General features: G+C 43.4%; 1 protein-coding gene across 1 annotated transcript in view; it reads right to left on the bottom strand.

The window, feature by feature from the left end:
* The window catches only part of LOC142491883 (extracellular calcium-sensing receptor-like), a 42,739-nt gene that overhangs the window by 10,998 nt on the left and 15,856 nt on the right, over positions 1–15,885 (bottom strand). Inside the window, exons 3-4 of the mRNA XM_075594703.1 lie at positions 7,855–8,119; positions 664–1,506 (exon numbers count right to left, since the gene is read on the bottom strand). Of these exons, the coding sequence (XP_075450818.1) occupies positions 664–1,506; positions 7,855–8,119 (1,108 nt within the window). The remainder of the gene's footprint in view (positions 1–663; positions 1,507–7,854; positions 8,120–15,885) is intronic.

Below are 15,885 nucleotides of genomic sequence, written 5' to 3'. Positions count from 1 at the left end.
GACTCTGAGAATATAAAGTATAATGCAGTGATTGTATAAATCCATGACACAGCCAAACTTTTATTACTGTTCTGCTCACTTAAAAAGGACCGGATGAGTCTGGAGCGGGTTTAGAGAAGGGAATGTCCTGTACGGTGCAAGATGTGACAGAGATGTACAGAATCGGGACTGACTTACTGTACTATAGAGATAACCAATGGGAAACCATTGTTTGCTAAATCACTGACAGTAACACTAGGACTACAGGCCACCCACTAAATATATTCTGTGAGACGTATAGCTATAGATGACACAGAGTCATTGTCCTGTACTGGGAACTTTCACTCATGTTTTTGTTTAAGTTCTAAAAAAAAATGTTCGTTTTGGATTTTTTTCTGGTTTTGCTAAAACTCAATTTGTTTGGTTTTAATTTGTAATTGTTAAAAGAAAATATTAAAATTAACTGGTAAATGCTTCAATAGCACATTAAACCACAGAAAGGGGTTAAATAGGTATTTTTTGAGTATTATAGGAGACTACACTTATATAGTATTACATAGGTACAGCTTAATGAGCAGGGTAAAGGATTCCATGGATCGGGGTAAGTGTGGATGACGGAGCACAGTCGGTGATGCTTGTGGTATAGCCCAACAGTGTATTTGGAATGTCTGATATTTCCTTTACCTGCCAAGGTTGGATGTCATTGACATTACCACATGTTCCCTCCTGCAAATATCCTCTCTCTGTCGGGCACATGAGGAGCGTGTGCAGAGCATGTGCATAGGCATACACCGCCAGGTAGGCATGATACGTATAGCTGAGATCATTTATCTCAAATAAAGAGGGGATCAGCTCCCCAAGCTCTTCTTCCCCGGTGCAGAGAACCCACTCCTGCTTTGATATTGGAATTAAGGTGTCCTCTCTTGCTTCCTCTTCTGGCCACCTGCAGTTGAACGCTCTCTCCCAGAAGAGCCTGATGAAGGGATATTCAGAGTACCTGGATGGGTGCAGGTTATGGAGAAAGTCCTCAAAGCCCGGCATGGTTCCTGTTTTGGGAATCAGACCAATGGTCCCATTTAACACACTCCAGGCCTTTTTGGAGAAGAGCCCAGGAGTAAGTATAAATGAAGCAGATAATATGAAGATCTTTTCAGTCACACCCCCATCATAGAGTGCATCGAGCAGAGAAATTACATGGACCTCAGGGCTATGGAGGACTATCACATTAACAGAACTTTGCCTAATGACATCAACCACTCTCTGGATCTTTCTTTGGGAGTAGCTCATGTGGATCTTCTCAAGAAAAGCCACACAGCTTCCACTCTTCTCTATCACAGCCTGGATAACCTGCCCACCCTGCACCCCCATATCATTGTCCACAACCAGCATTCCCACCCAAGTCCAACCAAGCACGTCAATGATCCGAGAAAGAGCAATGTTCTGAAACATATTACTAGGCACTGTACGTAGGAAAGATGGGAAGTTTACTTTGTCACTCAACTCTGAAGAAATCGCTCCATGACTGATCTGAAAAAGGTGATGTTGTATTAATAGCAGGTTGTGTATATATTAACCAAAAGCTTGCATTCCCTGATTATTTTCCGGTTTCTTATTTTTTTTGTAACAATTTTTTTTATTGGTCACAGTCAAAGATAATTTTACATACAATAGTGTCGTGGGCCTACAACATTTCTGCTCGTTACTTTCAGAGAAGGACCAATAACAGTTTTCCGTTTTCAGTGGGAAAAAGAGTAAGGGGAAGAGGAGGGGAAGGGGGAGACAAACATGGGGGGGGGGAGAGGGAGGGGGGAATGTGGGCTTGCCCAGAGGTGTCCCGGTGTAGCTCTCCAATTGTTTGGGGGTGGTTGCTTGACCTAGGTGCTTTGAATTTTTGGGGGTTTATCTCTCGATCCAGGGGTCCCATGTGTTCCAGAACTGGGGCATTTTCTTTTGGAGCATGGCCGTAAGCTTCTCCATAGTCATGACCTTGTTAACCCTTCTCACTACTGTGGCTCTCGAGGGGGCCTTAATCTGTTTCCAGGCTGCCGCTATAGAGCATCTGGCCGCTGTCAGCATGGCTCTGATCAGCCGGGACATTGGTGGGGGGAGGTCGTCAATGGGTTTGCTCAGCACCGTAGATAAGTGTCTGGATCTAGGTCCAGAACTTCTGGATCTCCGGACATGACCACCAAATGTGGGCCATGTCTCCCTTTTGACCACATCCCCTCCAGCACAGGTCCGGTGTGCCGGGGTAGACCTGGCTCAGCCTAGCCGGGGTCAGGTACCACTGGAATATAATTTTATAGATGTTTTCTTTTATTGTCGTGCAAATTGAGGTTTTAGGGGCTTGCTCCCAAATATCCTCCCAGTCTTCCAGGTCTATTGGGAGACCTAGTTCGTCCGACCATTTTTGCATATAGCGGTGTTTCGGGGGGTCTGCTGTCGGTTCCGTGCTTTTGTATATCTGTGATATCAGGCCTCTCTGGTATACACTGGCGACACACTTTATTCGAGCTCGGCTAGTCCCACGAATTCGGGTATACCCGGGTGTATTGAGGTTTGTGACTGTTTTCTGCCCGAGTGCATTGAGGTATTTTCCAGGCAGGGATTGAAGCATTTTATTCCCGCTGGCTGCAATACTGCACAGTATATATATATATATACTGCATTACAATTCATGAATTTATGCCATCTGGTAGACACGCGAAGCATTGCAGCCTATTAAATCCTAATCATTATCATTTAACATATCAGCCGCCCGTCAGCCAGGCATGAACCCAGGCTGGGAAGGCAAACACAACGGGGCTTGTCAGAGGTGAGGAGCGGCGCATTCCAGGTATCTGCCAGGTACATACCGGGTATTTGCTCGAATAAAGTGTGTCGGTGCAGTATGTCTTTGAGACATAGGGTTTCAAATCGTGTCAGCGGGGGGAATTTGGAGGTTGGGGACAGTGAGTGTAGGAAGTGAATAAGTTGTAGATATTTAAATAGATGAAGGTCTTGGATCTGGAATTTGTTCTTTAATGCCTGAAAAGTTCGGATCTCTCCCTTCTGCAGTAGATCGGCAACCATCCTAATATTGTGACCCTGGAATTGGTCAAATTGTCTTGTGGAACACCCAGGCGGGAAGTTGGGGTTCCCAAAGAGTGGGGTGAGCTGGGAGGGAGAAGCTAGCAGACCATACTTCCCTTTGCTTTTGAGCCATGCGTCCCACGTGCATCTCATTGCTCCGAGGCCGAACATCTGTGGCCCACTCCCTCTCCCTCCTGTGGTCCAGAGTGCCACTTGGATGGAGTGAGGCTGTGCGTAATGTGACTCTATTGCGAGACAACAGGCTGAGGCCGGGTAGCAATTCCAAACTACAGCCTGCTTCAATTGTGCTGCGAGGTAATATCTGACTAAGTCGGGGACCCCCATGCCTCCTCTTGCTCTTGATGAGAGCATCACTGACCTTGGGACCCTAGGTCTCTTATCGTTCCAAAAGAATTGGAGTATTAGTGACTGGATGTTCTTTAGAGCCAGGCGTGGCACTACGATGGGGAGGGTTTGGAAGTAATATAGTAACCCTCGGAGGACGTTCATTTTTACGGACACTATTCTTCCGAACCAGGAAATTTGGTGTTTTTGCCACGTTTCCAAGTCTTTTTTAATCTGATCAAATAGGGGGGGGTAATTGTGTTGATAAAGTGAGTTATACGAGTTTGAAATTTTGACCCCCAGATATTTTATATAGGTGGAGCTCCACTTGTATTTGTAGTGGGCTTGGATAAGTTTCCACGTCTGGAGAGGGAGGGAGATATTTAGGGCTTCCGATTTGTCTATGTTGACCTTATAGTCAGAGACCTGCCCAAATTGAGTCAGATGCCTTTGAAGGCTAGGAAGGGAGGAAAGGTGGTCATCAAGGGTCAGAATCACATCGTCCGCGAATAGGGAAATTTTGTACTCTCGGTCCGCAATTTGGATCCCCTTGATACTTTTTTCGGCTCTAATTTTGGCCGCAAGAGGTTCAATGGTTAGGGCAAATAACAAGGGGGAAAGCGGGCAGCCCTGTCTGGTCCCGTTCCTGATTTTTATTGGATCCGAGAAGCCGCCTTATAGTTTGACATACGCTGTTGGGTTTTGATAGAGGGCTCTCACTCCCTCTAGAAAAGGGCCACTGAAGCAGAACCTCAGCATTGTTTGGTCTAAAAAATACCATTTGATTCTGTCGAACGCTTTTTCAGCGTCGAGGCTCAGAATCATTGCTTTGGATCCGGTGAGATGCACGTGGTCTATTATATCCACGATTTTGCGGGTGTTGTCGGAGGCCTGTCTTCCTGACACAAAACCTACTTGATCTATGTGTATGAGTCTAGGGAGAATTGGATTTAGCCTGTTTGCCAAGATCTTACTGTAGATTTTGAGATTGGTATTTAACAGCGAAATGGGCCTATAGTTGCCGCAGAGGAGCGGGTCTCTACCCTCCTTGTGGATTATACCCAGATATGCCGCTGTAATCGTGGCGGGGATTGGTTCCCCTTGGAGGAAGGAGTTGTACATATCTAATAGGTATGGGGAAAGGATTGGCATGAACATTTTATAATAAGAGTTTGAGAAACCGTCAGGGCCCGGGGTTTTGGCTAATTTGAGTGATTTAATGGCTTCAGACAGTTCCTCTTGGGAGACATTTTTATTTAACTTCTCTACCTCTTCCTGGGATAGGGTGGGCAAGTTACATTGCTCTAGGTATTGTGAGATAGTGTTAAGGCTAACCGGGTCCTGGGTTGGGGGGTGAAGGTTGTAAAGGTCCGAGTAAAAGTCTGCAAATTCCTGTGCTATCTCTTTTTCTATGTATGTGGTCTGTCCGTTTCGTGTCTGTATGCGGGCTATCTGAGATTTGACTCTCGTGCCCCTGAGTTTTGAGGCTAGAAGCCTGTCAGCTTTATTGCCTTTATCGAAGAATTTTTGCTTCGACCACCTTAGTGCCTTCTCTACTTCCTCGAGTTGGGTCTGTTTGAGGGCAGATCTCGCTAGATTTAGTTGTTTAAGCGTTTTTTTAGATGCCGTGGTTTTATGCTGCTGTTCTAGCTTGGTGATCTTGTCTAAGATCTCTTTTTGGAGCTTGAGTTTAGTTTTCTTTTTGTGTGATGCGATTGAAATCAGGTCTCCTCTGATGGAGGCTTTATGGGCCTCCCAGAGCATGGCTGGGGCGGAGACTGAACCTGCATTAATTTGAAAGAACATTGATAGCTTTTGGCGGAGTACCATTTCTGTGTCAGGGCAGTTTAACATGGAATCATTTAATTTCCATCTGTATTGGGTGTTTTACACAAAGGGTATGGATAGGGTAAGTTCAATTGGTGCATGGTCGGACCAGGTGATTGGGCCTATGTTTGACTGGGAGGACGCCTGGAAGATGTTGCTAGTACCTAGAAAGTAATCGATCCTCGAGTAGGACTGATGAGGGGTGGAGAAGAAGGTATAGTCCCTCTGACCCTGGTGCTGTGCCCTCCATATATCCACTAGAGAGTATTTCTTATCTTTCTTATGGGATTGGATGGTGTATGGAGTGGGAGAGGATGGGAGGAGGGTGGGGGCGGGGTTCGATTTGTCTAGTGCATGTGAGGCAACCATGTTAAAGACACCTCCGATAATCAGAGATGAGGAGGATTGCTGTTCTAAGGATTGGAGGAGTGTTCTTAGGAAAGGGAGTTGGTTGTCATTGGGGGCATAGACATTTACAAGTGTGATTGGGGTGCCAGCCAGGGTGCCCTGTGTGACGATAGTGAGGGTTTGGCCCGGGATTAACGGGGTTAATCCCCAAGGGCCCCCCTCTAACCTCGCCAGGGATACAAGGGGTTAACTGGGCTGAGGTCCAGAAATGTGATTTAACCCTTGTTATAACATGAAAATGCTTATTCCCCTGTGTAAAATGTATTGTTGCTGGGTCAGTGTCTGCATAACCCACCCACTGGGACTTAAGGGGTTAATCTTATATGCAGTGCTGAATAAACAGTTACCTGAAAACTGGTAATTTGGTAACGGAGTAAGCCAGGACCCTGAGCCTTGGGGTACAGCCTCCGGGTCACCCCCCAAGTACATACATATTAAAAATATAACTTTGTCATAAGAGGAACATATATTTTTGATAAAGTGACTTTTTGCAGTCTTACAATGTACAAGCCAAATGCTAACTACCTCTGCCTGCCTTTGTAATGGGTACCAGGACAAAATGGTTTGACTCATGAGTCTATTCACGTTTGATATGCAAGCTTCCTCTCTGGAAGTGCATATCCAAAAAGGAGGTGTGAATTGGCCAGTTGGATGCTAAATAGGACATCCTGCTAGAATTTAGCCTGGCTTCACAGGGGAATTGCTATGCAAGACCCAGAAAGGATCAACAGGTAATTACCTAGTTGGTTATGCGAGAAGCTACAAGCCTACTTCAAAAGGTTTTATTGATGGGGGTAGGGGTGGAGCTACCCAAGAAGGGAATCAAAAGGAGTAACCTTATTAAATATAAGAATATTATGAGATGTCCTTGGCTGAAAAGGATAAGAATTACATATTTGTATTCGTGGGACTTCCCCGCCACAAACCGTTACAAACACTTAATATCTGGCCCTTAGTGGCTGCCAGATATTAATATCTCTATTAATTTTCATGTTACACTGTAATGTTGGGTCTCTCTGCGAGCGTCAGGTGGGACGGACTGTATTAATATATCTCACCTGACTGTATGTATTACTGAACTCAAGTTATGAGGTGATTTGCAGTAAATATGAAATTTTGGTTGAGTTCTGAGAAACTGCAACCCCCTGCTATGATAATGAGCAGGAATGCCATAATTTACAAGCCTGGTCATCAAAGGCTAAGTGGCTAATTGCTTATGCTTGGCCCAACGGACAAAAGGAATTAACCAGAGTAAGTGTGACTTTTCACACTGGACCCTGGAAGCCTGGTCAGCTTCAAAGGGGATTTTACTAGATGGCACGGCGCCGTAAGCTGGGATGCAAGGGTTAAAATGTTATATAAGTCAGAGCCACCCTTTTATCCATGTTGTTCATGTTCTTCATTGTCTTGATGCAAATGTCTTGATGCCTGCATGCAAAGGCTTCATGTCCTGCATGTGTCCTGCATGTATTGCTGTGATGTCAACTGAAATCTGGGAGAAGTGGCCAAGTCTGTGTCCTGATGGCCTTCTGTCCTAATCTTTAAGTAAGTGTCTATATTTTGTTGTTATTTGTATAATCTGCTGTGTTCACCTTTATCAAGGAATAAATTATATTTATCATATCTAAGTCTCGTCCCAGTTTAAACCCAGGTATATATATTTATATATAGTTTTGGTGTAAATTACAACCTGTCACAAGCTACCGTGACACCCTGTAGTATCAGGAACCGACCATCGGGGTCTGGGAGTGACTTGGATAAAATAAAAGGGACGCCATTCCGTATAAGGATGGCTACTCCTCTTTTCTTGCTTGGCGAGGATGCAAAATATGCTTGGGGGAATACGCTTTTGAATGTGTTGGGTGGGGTTGGGGAATTGAAGTGAGTCTCTTGGATGAGGACAATGTCTCCCTTCGATTTCTTTAGGTCCTGAAGGACTAGCTTCCTCTTAATTACTGAATTGAGTCCTTTGACGTTAAGTGACATTAATTTAATGGAAGACATTGTCCCATGTGGGGTATTCCCAGAGCTCCAGGCTCGATTTCTTATTTTAAAAGATGTTTTTTTTCAGCCTGGTCAGGTACTGTATATACAGTATAAAAATATGTATATTAAAAAAAAAACAGCAGATAGCGACACTCTCTCTCTCTCTCTCTCATAAATGTTTGCCCTGAATAAATTATATCCACTCTATTAATAAATCTGCATCCCTGTGCACCGTACCTGTGGGAAGTGGAGGACGCCCAGAATCCTGGCGATGGGTATTGATAAATCTGACATTGACTCTCCGATGATCCCAACCATAATGGAATGGTTTCTCTTCTCTGACAGCAGGGACAAAGTCCCCCCAATGGCCCGGAGCTGAGACATACAGGAGTCATAAATACTGAATCCCAGAGATATATTGGGTAACAGATCTGAAGAATTATTTATTTCATTTATTGCATACATCATACCCAAAACATCTCGGTAAAACCTTATGTGAAACCTGTAAGAAATAATACAGCAGTTACTATAGGGTATTGGCAATACTAATAATATACTATATTGTATTGTACTGTATTTCATTATTTATATAGTGCCAAAAGTGTACTGAGCGCTTCACAAAGAATACAGTACAGGGAATTATAATAATACATTAAGTGCAGCAAAATCAGACAATAGGAAAGGAAATCCCTGCCCCGAAGAGCTTACAATCTAAGAGACTTGATAGGAGACTTACAGAGCCTGCAGGTGAGGGAATAAATGCTGTAGATGGCAGTGCTTGGTCACAATGGGTGGTAGGAGTGACTGTCGGACAATAGCCATAAGTGCAGGCTGTTGGGATGCTGGATTTGTGGGGCAAGTTTTAAGGTTAGTCAGTATTAAATCAGAAGGTTAACACCATTTACAGGGGAAGAGATGGCAGGGAGGTGTGGGTGATATCAGGTGTGTATGTCTGGGTTCAGGCTTAGGGGAGATCCCCAGCAGCAGGAAGGAGGAGATAGAGGGTGTGAATAGAGGATTTGTGTTGGTGCTTTTTATTGAGGGGTAAAGAAGTTGTTGGGAGAGGGGTGTATAAATAATGCTGCGGTGGGGAGTGGGGAAGTTGGAGAGAACAAAGACATTCACAAAGGAGCGAGGAAACAGTAAACAGCAAAAGCAGTAGGGAGGGCATAGTGAGATGCAGAAGGAGAGACTTCCCAGGTACTGGAGGATAGGAAGAGTACAAAGAATCACAGCTTTTAGAAAGTCAAGTTCTCACAGCTGCAGAGTTGTTGTTGTGCAGAGTCCGATCTTCCTCAAATCTTCACCTCCAATTTCAACTCCAAAATTAACTCTGCCAGTCACTTTAAATGTGACACAGCCATATGTTATATTATATGATGAATGCAGTATATGTGCATTATGAATACAGAGTATGTGCATTAAATAAATATATATATATTTTGAGATCACTGTCAATTAGTTTTTTATCATTCTCCATAACTATACTTTCTTCTATCCAGGTTTCTAAGTTAGCACAGCAGTAATCTCTTTCTTTATATATATATATATATATATATATATATATATATATATATATATAAAGAAAGAGATTACTGCTGTGCTAACTTAGAAACCTGGATAGAAGAAAGTATAGTTATGGAGAATGATAAAAAACTAATTGACAGTGATCTCAAAATATAATACCAACATACCACATACAAAGACAGACAAAGTGTTCAGATAGAGGAGCAGAGGGATGAGAAATCGCCAAGAAATAATAAATGTACTTCCAAATAGATAAAGTCCATAAATAGGTCGTGCCCTACGCGTTTCGTCGCTGCATGCGACTTCCTCAGGGGCTAAGAATAAACTGCTAACAATCCACATATATAGCCAAATGCTTAATTGGATACTTCATGACACATGGGTCATGATAAATTAACACCTTGGGGCTGGGAGGGGAAAAGAGATGGAATGGATCATGCGGGAAATGAAATAGGATACACGAATACATGGAAATGAAATTGCATGAATATACATACACATATAACACAAAACATAAAGCATAAAAAATGTGAACTATACATAAAAAGTAAAAAAATATATATTTTGTATATATAAGTAAAGCACTCAGTTAAAACGAAATTAATATTACATAGTATAAAAAGTGTATAATAAAAGTGTTATTATCAATTGACATTAAATAATATCCACACAGTGATATAAACATGTTGTTACGGCTATTAACATATAGCCTGATCTACATGCAGGGCAACATATAATACACCTAAGCGTGCGGATAACAACTAACAAAGAGGAAATATACTAAAAATAATCTTGTTACATTGAAATATACCAACCATCTAGAGTATTGAATTTCAAGTAGATTTCTAACCATCTACAAATACCTTAGAACCCCCCCCCCCCCCCCCACGCCATATATCAAAATCACACATAATCATTAATAGGAAAAACACTAAATCACTTAGAGATGAAGAAGACTATGCTAATGGTAGGGTCACTAATTGGAGGAAAAACTCCCGGAGATTTCCCTCGCGGGGAAGAGATACAAAGAACTACAAAAATGAAGCTAATTCTAACCCTACTGGGGGCACTGGCTCTAAAACCATTGAGTCAAAGCCTACTCAGGTATTTAGTAGAGAACAGCGACTCCATTCATCCACAGACAAGACTGGGGAGGAAAGGAGTCGTGGGACATATGAAGATACCAATGCACATACTAATTTGATTCACATGTGCCCCACTGAGAATAGGTTTTCACCACTTCAACTGGATGAATCTATTACATTTGACCATGAAGAATTAATTCAGGGTGATGATAAGAGAGCAATTAGACCCAAAGTAGTGACCAGTGATGGTAGTAAGATCCCGCAATATACAACTGAAGCGGAGTCTGCCATTGCTTTTTGTTCCTCGGCTTCTGCTTCTTCTTCTTTTTTAGACCGGGCCCAAAGCGAGGGTATGCAGAGGAGAAAATCATACCCACTTTGGGGGAAACAACAACACCAAGGGTCCAAACAAGATCAAAATTGAAGAAGAAGGTGAAGTTCAGAGGAACAAGAGCAGGGCAGCGTTGCCAAAGAGAAAAGTTATAAATCGCTAAAGGAGGAACCACAAAAATACGGTATTTAACCTTTCATCTCATACTGTCAAGGGAGAGGGGGTCTGGCCCGGGATTAAAGGGGTTACACCCCATTTGGCCACCCCTGCTCTCACTTGGGAGGCAAGGGGTTAACTGGACTGTGGTCCAGTCATGTGTTTTTACCCTGCTTCAGCATCCTAATGTATATTCCCCTGTTCAAATGTATGGTTTCTGTTCCAGTGTTTGCACCAACACATACACTGGGATTAATGCGGGACGGAAAGGGTTAAGGTTAACTTAGTGTTTATAGCCCTTTGTTCCATGTTCCCGCCTTTTCAGGCACCATTTTGCAGAGTCCCATAGGTCGCAATTGGGGCTCAATGTATTCCAATGGCAGAAGTAGCGGTTTTGGACTTATTTTCCAGCGACGACCAACAGGTGGCGTCCAAGAGGAGGAGCGGCGGTTTCCCATTGTAAGTCAATGGGGCCATTGACTTTAATGAGGATTCCTCGACGCCGGCCTTGAGGAACAGGTTGGCAGCCATCAAACCGCAGACCGCAAAAGCGGGTACAATGTCTTTGAAAAGAGTTTAATCACTTCGGTCAAGTTTAACGACAATTGGCATGGGAATCTGGGGTTATAGGGCACCTGGGAATAAAATTATTTTTGCCCCTAGTCCCTAGGGACCCCCACACACGACCCCCACCGGGTCCGGGAATGAGGGACCCCTGTAAAGGGTCGAGTGGAGAAGGAGGGTCTCGCCATTGACTTTAATGGCGGCGTGTGCCCATGCATTGTCTATGGCGGCGCCAGCCATTGATTCCAATGGGGAAAAGCCACGTGGCGGTAAAACGGCTAAGTGTGAAATGATGAAAAATGTAAGTCCATATCTCCGGTTCCGGAATGACCAGAGGGATGGGGTTTGGGTGACATGTAGCCAAGGTTCCGGCTTTAATGCATGGCCATTCCCAGCCCTCTCCGAACAACCAGACGGAGTATGGGCGAATGTAAAGATTTGTGGTTTTTCCCATAGACTTCAATGGCGGCGGTTTCCCCATTGAAAGTCTATGGCGGGGAACTCCATTGACTGCAACGGCGGAGTTGCTCCATTGAAGCCCATGGCGGCGGAGCCCGTTGTTTTCAATGGGGAAAGAGTGAAAAGCAGAGATTCATTTTTAAAGGGACGAATCCTGTATTTTAAAAATGTTTTAAAGTGCATTTATGTATCTCCGGTTCTGGAGGTCGCAGAGAGTTGAAATTTGGCCACTATGTAGAGTCACTGTAGGCATAAAAAAATGGCAATTTTCGACCCACTGAACCCACCAGAACGGAACCTATTAATATGTGAAGATATTAAACTGTGTATAGTATTTTGGATCTGAGATGAGGATGCAGACCCCATCTGCTATGCTAATAGGTCAAGAAGGGCAGCCGGATGGTTTAGCATAATCCCTCTGATCAAAGGTTAACCGCCCTGACTGTTTACACTGGGGCAAAGAACAAAGAAGCTGAGTGGTTTGTAAGTGTCCTAGTTCACACTTGCAGGGGAAGAAGAATCTACTTCAAATAGATTTTCCTAGCCAGCTCGGCGCCTAGGGTTAAGAGTAAGAGCTGAGATGGTATATAAACCAGGCACAACCCTTACTCAATTGTTTTTCGTGTCTTTGTGATTTTCAAGATTGCTGTATGAACTGCCAGTCCATATTTGACTGTTTGTTAACGTCCCTTCTGATGGAACAAGACCCCATTGGGGATTTGAGTGACAACTCCACCAGAGGAGTTGAGTTGAGTTGCTTGTGGATTCGGCGGGTACCGACCCTATTGCTGGTCTCGCTGATTCCCACCTAACTCTTCATCCATCTGGTTTTTATTTAGAACTGACTATTAAATGTTCACCTTTTGGACCCAAGTCCCTAAAACGCTGGAACTCTGCTGCTCTGCTCACACACCTCTCTGTTGTGTACGGTCAGAAGCCCTCCGAGCCACCGTCCAGCAGGAACTCAGGGATGGTTTCTGACCGTACACAACAGAGAGGTGTGTGAGCAGAGCAGCAGAGTTCCAGCGTTTGGTGCATGAGTATTACTCATAACATGCTCTTTATTCAATGTTGTTTGTGAGTTTTAGTTTGTTGGATTTTAATTGGTCATATTAAATGTATATTTTTTACATATTGCACTAGGATCGGGCGCTTTCTTTTTTCATTTTTCATAAATCTACTGGGAGATCGTTGGGTCCACGTAGAAGGCTGCCAGTATCCTGAAAAGAGTGCCATCCATGATTTGAATATATTTTACTAAGAATTCACACACTCATGGTTTTTTGGATTTTATATTGACTTTTACAACTTTTTTTCAACCACAGCTATTTTTTGGAATACATACCCATAGACACTAGCTATATATTTATTTTTATTATTTAGGATATTATATTTTGTATATTTGTTCATCAATCATATATATATATATATATATTTTTTAATTGATATATCTTTGCTCTTTATAACAATACAGTCATTATTATAAGATATTGTAGGTTCATATAGATCCTGATTGTCGCAGTCTTTTTGTCTGTATATATATATATACAATCCAGACAATCCACCTGGATACTGTGTCACCTTAAAGACATGACAGCCTTGCTCCCTCAGCAGGGTTGATACTGGTTCCTTGAATACAAGCCCTGCGTCCAGCAGGCTTGTTCACTTTCACGGAGATCCTGTTGCTGGGTGTGGGTCTCAGGTGTCCCAGCAGGCTTTGCGGCCAGCAGGCCTGGGGAACAATACCAACCATTATCCTTCCTGGTTGGGGAAAGTCTCTCAACCGGCAGATGGCTGACTGTCTTTTTAAACCCTTTTCAGTCAGGGGTTCTGCCTTAATTATCTGCACCTACAGCTAGCGTCTCCAGGGGACTTTAACCGCCTGTATACTGGAAATTATATACTCTGCACCTCCCTCTAGTCTACACAGACAGTGAGCCTGTCACATATCCCCCTCACCAGCGTAACATTGTCCTGTGCAGAGGCCTGTGCACCGTTACCACGAACCAGCATCACTGTTGGAGACATTTAACTTCAATCTCTTTTTCCTTATTTTTTATTTTTCGATTTCCAATCGAAAAAGTTTTTAAACTTCTCTCCAGTCTTTCCTGTGTCTTACAGACTTTCCAACTTCTGACTCGATCCATCGACCTGGTTCTCCTTGATGCAATATTTCTTTACCAGAACATATTTTTTATCACTTTTAGAAGGCTTTCTTAAATGTTTTTTAGGAGTGACCCAGGCTGTAAGGCCTTCCTTCTTTCCTTTATGCTTCTTTTTTGGAAGATTCTTTAAACCAGATCCTGTGAACAACTTCCTTTATGGAATAACTTGCAACTTGGGCATCTCTTGTGAAAACAGTAGCTCTGCTTCAGCAGTGATAGCTTCTGTACTTTTTCCCCTCAGTGCACATTCAGAGTCTAAGAATTGTCTTCCAGGAGAAGTTTGGTGGTGCCGGACAATTCAGGGTCAGCTGTCATCAACACTAACAGTTCCTTTGCTCAGTCAGAAACTGGGAAACTTGTAGAAAGGATGACCTCCATTATCTTGTTCACAATTTTCTCCTCTGGAGCCTCTTTTCGAAGAACATCTCCACTCTCTCAGCAACTTTGTTTTTCCCCTTTGCGCAATTATCAGACCCTCGAGACAGGAAGCATGATATTTTGCCACCTCTTTATGAAATTCTCGCCACGTTGTGTAGTCTTGATTCATGTGAAAAAAATGTGCAAAGGATTTGTAACTAATGTGCTCACCCATTATCTCTTCAAGAATCCCTTGCTGGCTTGGCATGCCCCCTCCTCTGATGTCAGCCAAAGGACAAGCCCCTATTCCTATTGACTGTCAGGGAGGAATTCCCACGCTCTTATTGGTTGCTCCACCTACTTCCATACTGAACATAGAACAGCGGAAGGTATGTAATGAGAAGCCCCAGTCAGAGAACCAGACGATCCAGTGTCTTGGGCCGGTGATGCAAAGGTGAACTTTTCAAAGTTGCTCTGTCGCTAATAGCAGAGCAACCGGCTTCACTTTTGGAGCTAAGAAAGCTGGCCTAGCTTAGGCTAAGTCAGACGCAAGGTCAAAGTTCTCGTTTTATCACGCAGCAGTCGCAGCTAGAGCTTCTAACCGAAAAGAGGACCAGGAAGCCCGGGTGGGTATCCCGGTCAGGGTAAGCCTTCCGAAGCTGGCGCCCATGTAGGCCAGATGTCACCCCCAGCGCCCCAGTAAGCGTGTACTTTACCTGGATCTTTGTATTTCACGGTGTGTACGCGGGTTTACACGAATAAACCTCAATTTATTCCACTACTGTATTTGCCTAGTGAATGATCCCGGTATAGAAGTGTTAAAGGTCCTGGTCTCCCGTGACACATGCTATGCTCAGGCAGGGGCTGGGAGTCCCTGGCTGCAATTTAAGTCCTGGAACAGGTGCAGCAAATGACTAAGTCCAGGAAGAGATCTGGCAGGAACCAAGATGGCCACAACAGCCACGTAAGGGCAAGTTCCAGAAAAACCCTGGACTGGAACCCTTACAAGGCAGTCATTTGTAACTCTGGGAATGCTATCCTACTATACAAACAAAAGATATATATATATATATATATATATATATATATATATATATATATATATATATATATATATATAGAAGCAACAGAGAGATAAGCAACCTTATAAGAAGCACACGGACATAAATTGAAGTGTAACCTACAATATTACCATTCTTGCGTCTGGTAAGAAAAGACTGCACTCAGGTGTAGTATTCCAAAGGATCTGTATTAGGCATAAGGTACAAAAATAGGCCGCCCAAATCGACATTTCGGTCCCGATGTGCAGTCTTTTCTTACCGGACACCAGAATGGTAATATTGTTTATATTATTTGCTTGAGACTAGCACCTGCCTTACATTTAACTACTCTGAGTGCAAGCTATGGAATGTATATATACATATATATATATATAGCAAATGGAAATATACTGTATGCTCATCTGCATGTCTTAGGCAGGTCTGCAACCCCGCCTTTCACCATTATCACCCAGCACACAGCACTTCCACTGCAGCAAGGGATTCTGGGAAATCACATGCAAATGAGCACACAGTGCCACTTTTTGCTTCAAAAACCATTTTATACACGGTTCCCTATAGGCTTA

Source organism: Ascaphus truei, chromosome 4 (genome assembly GCF_040206685.1).
Source record: "Ascaphus truei isolate aAscTru1 chromosome 4, aAscTru1.hap1, whole genome shotgun sequence".
Taxonomy (NCBI): domain Eukaryota; kingdom Metazoa; phylum Chordata; class Amphibia; order Anura; family Ascaphidae; genus Ascaphus; species Ascaphus truei.
Note: the sequence above shows the minus strand (reverse complement) of the source record. Positions and strands in the feature narration are given on the sequence as shown.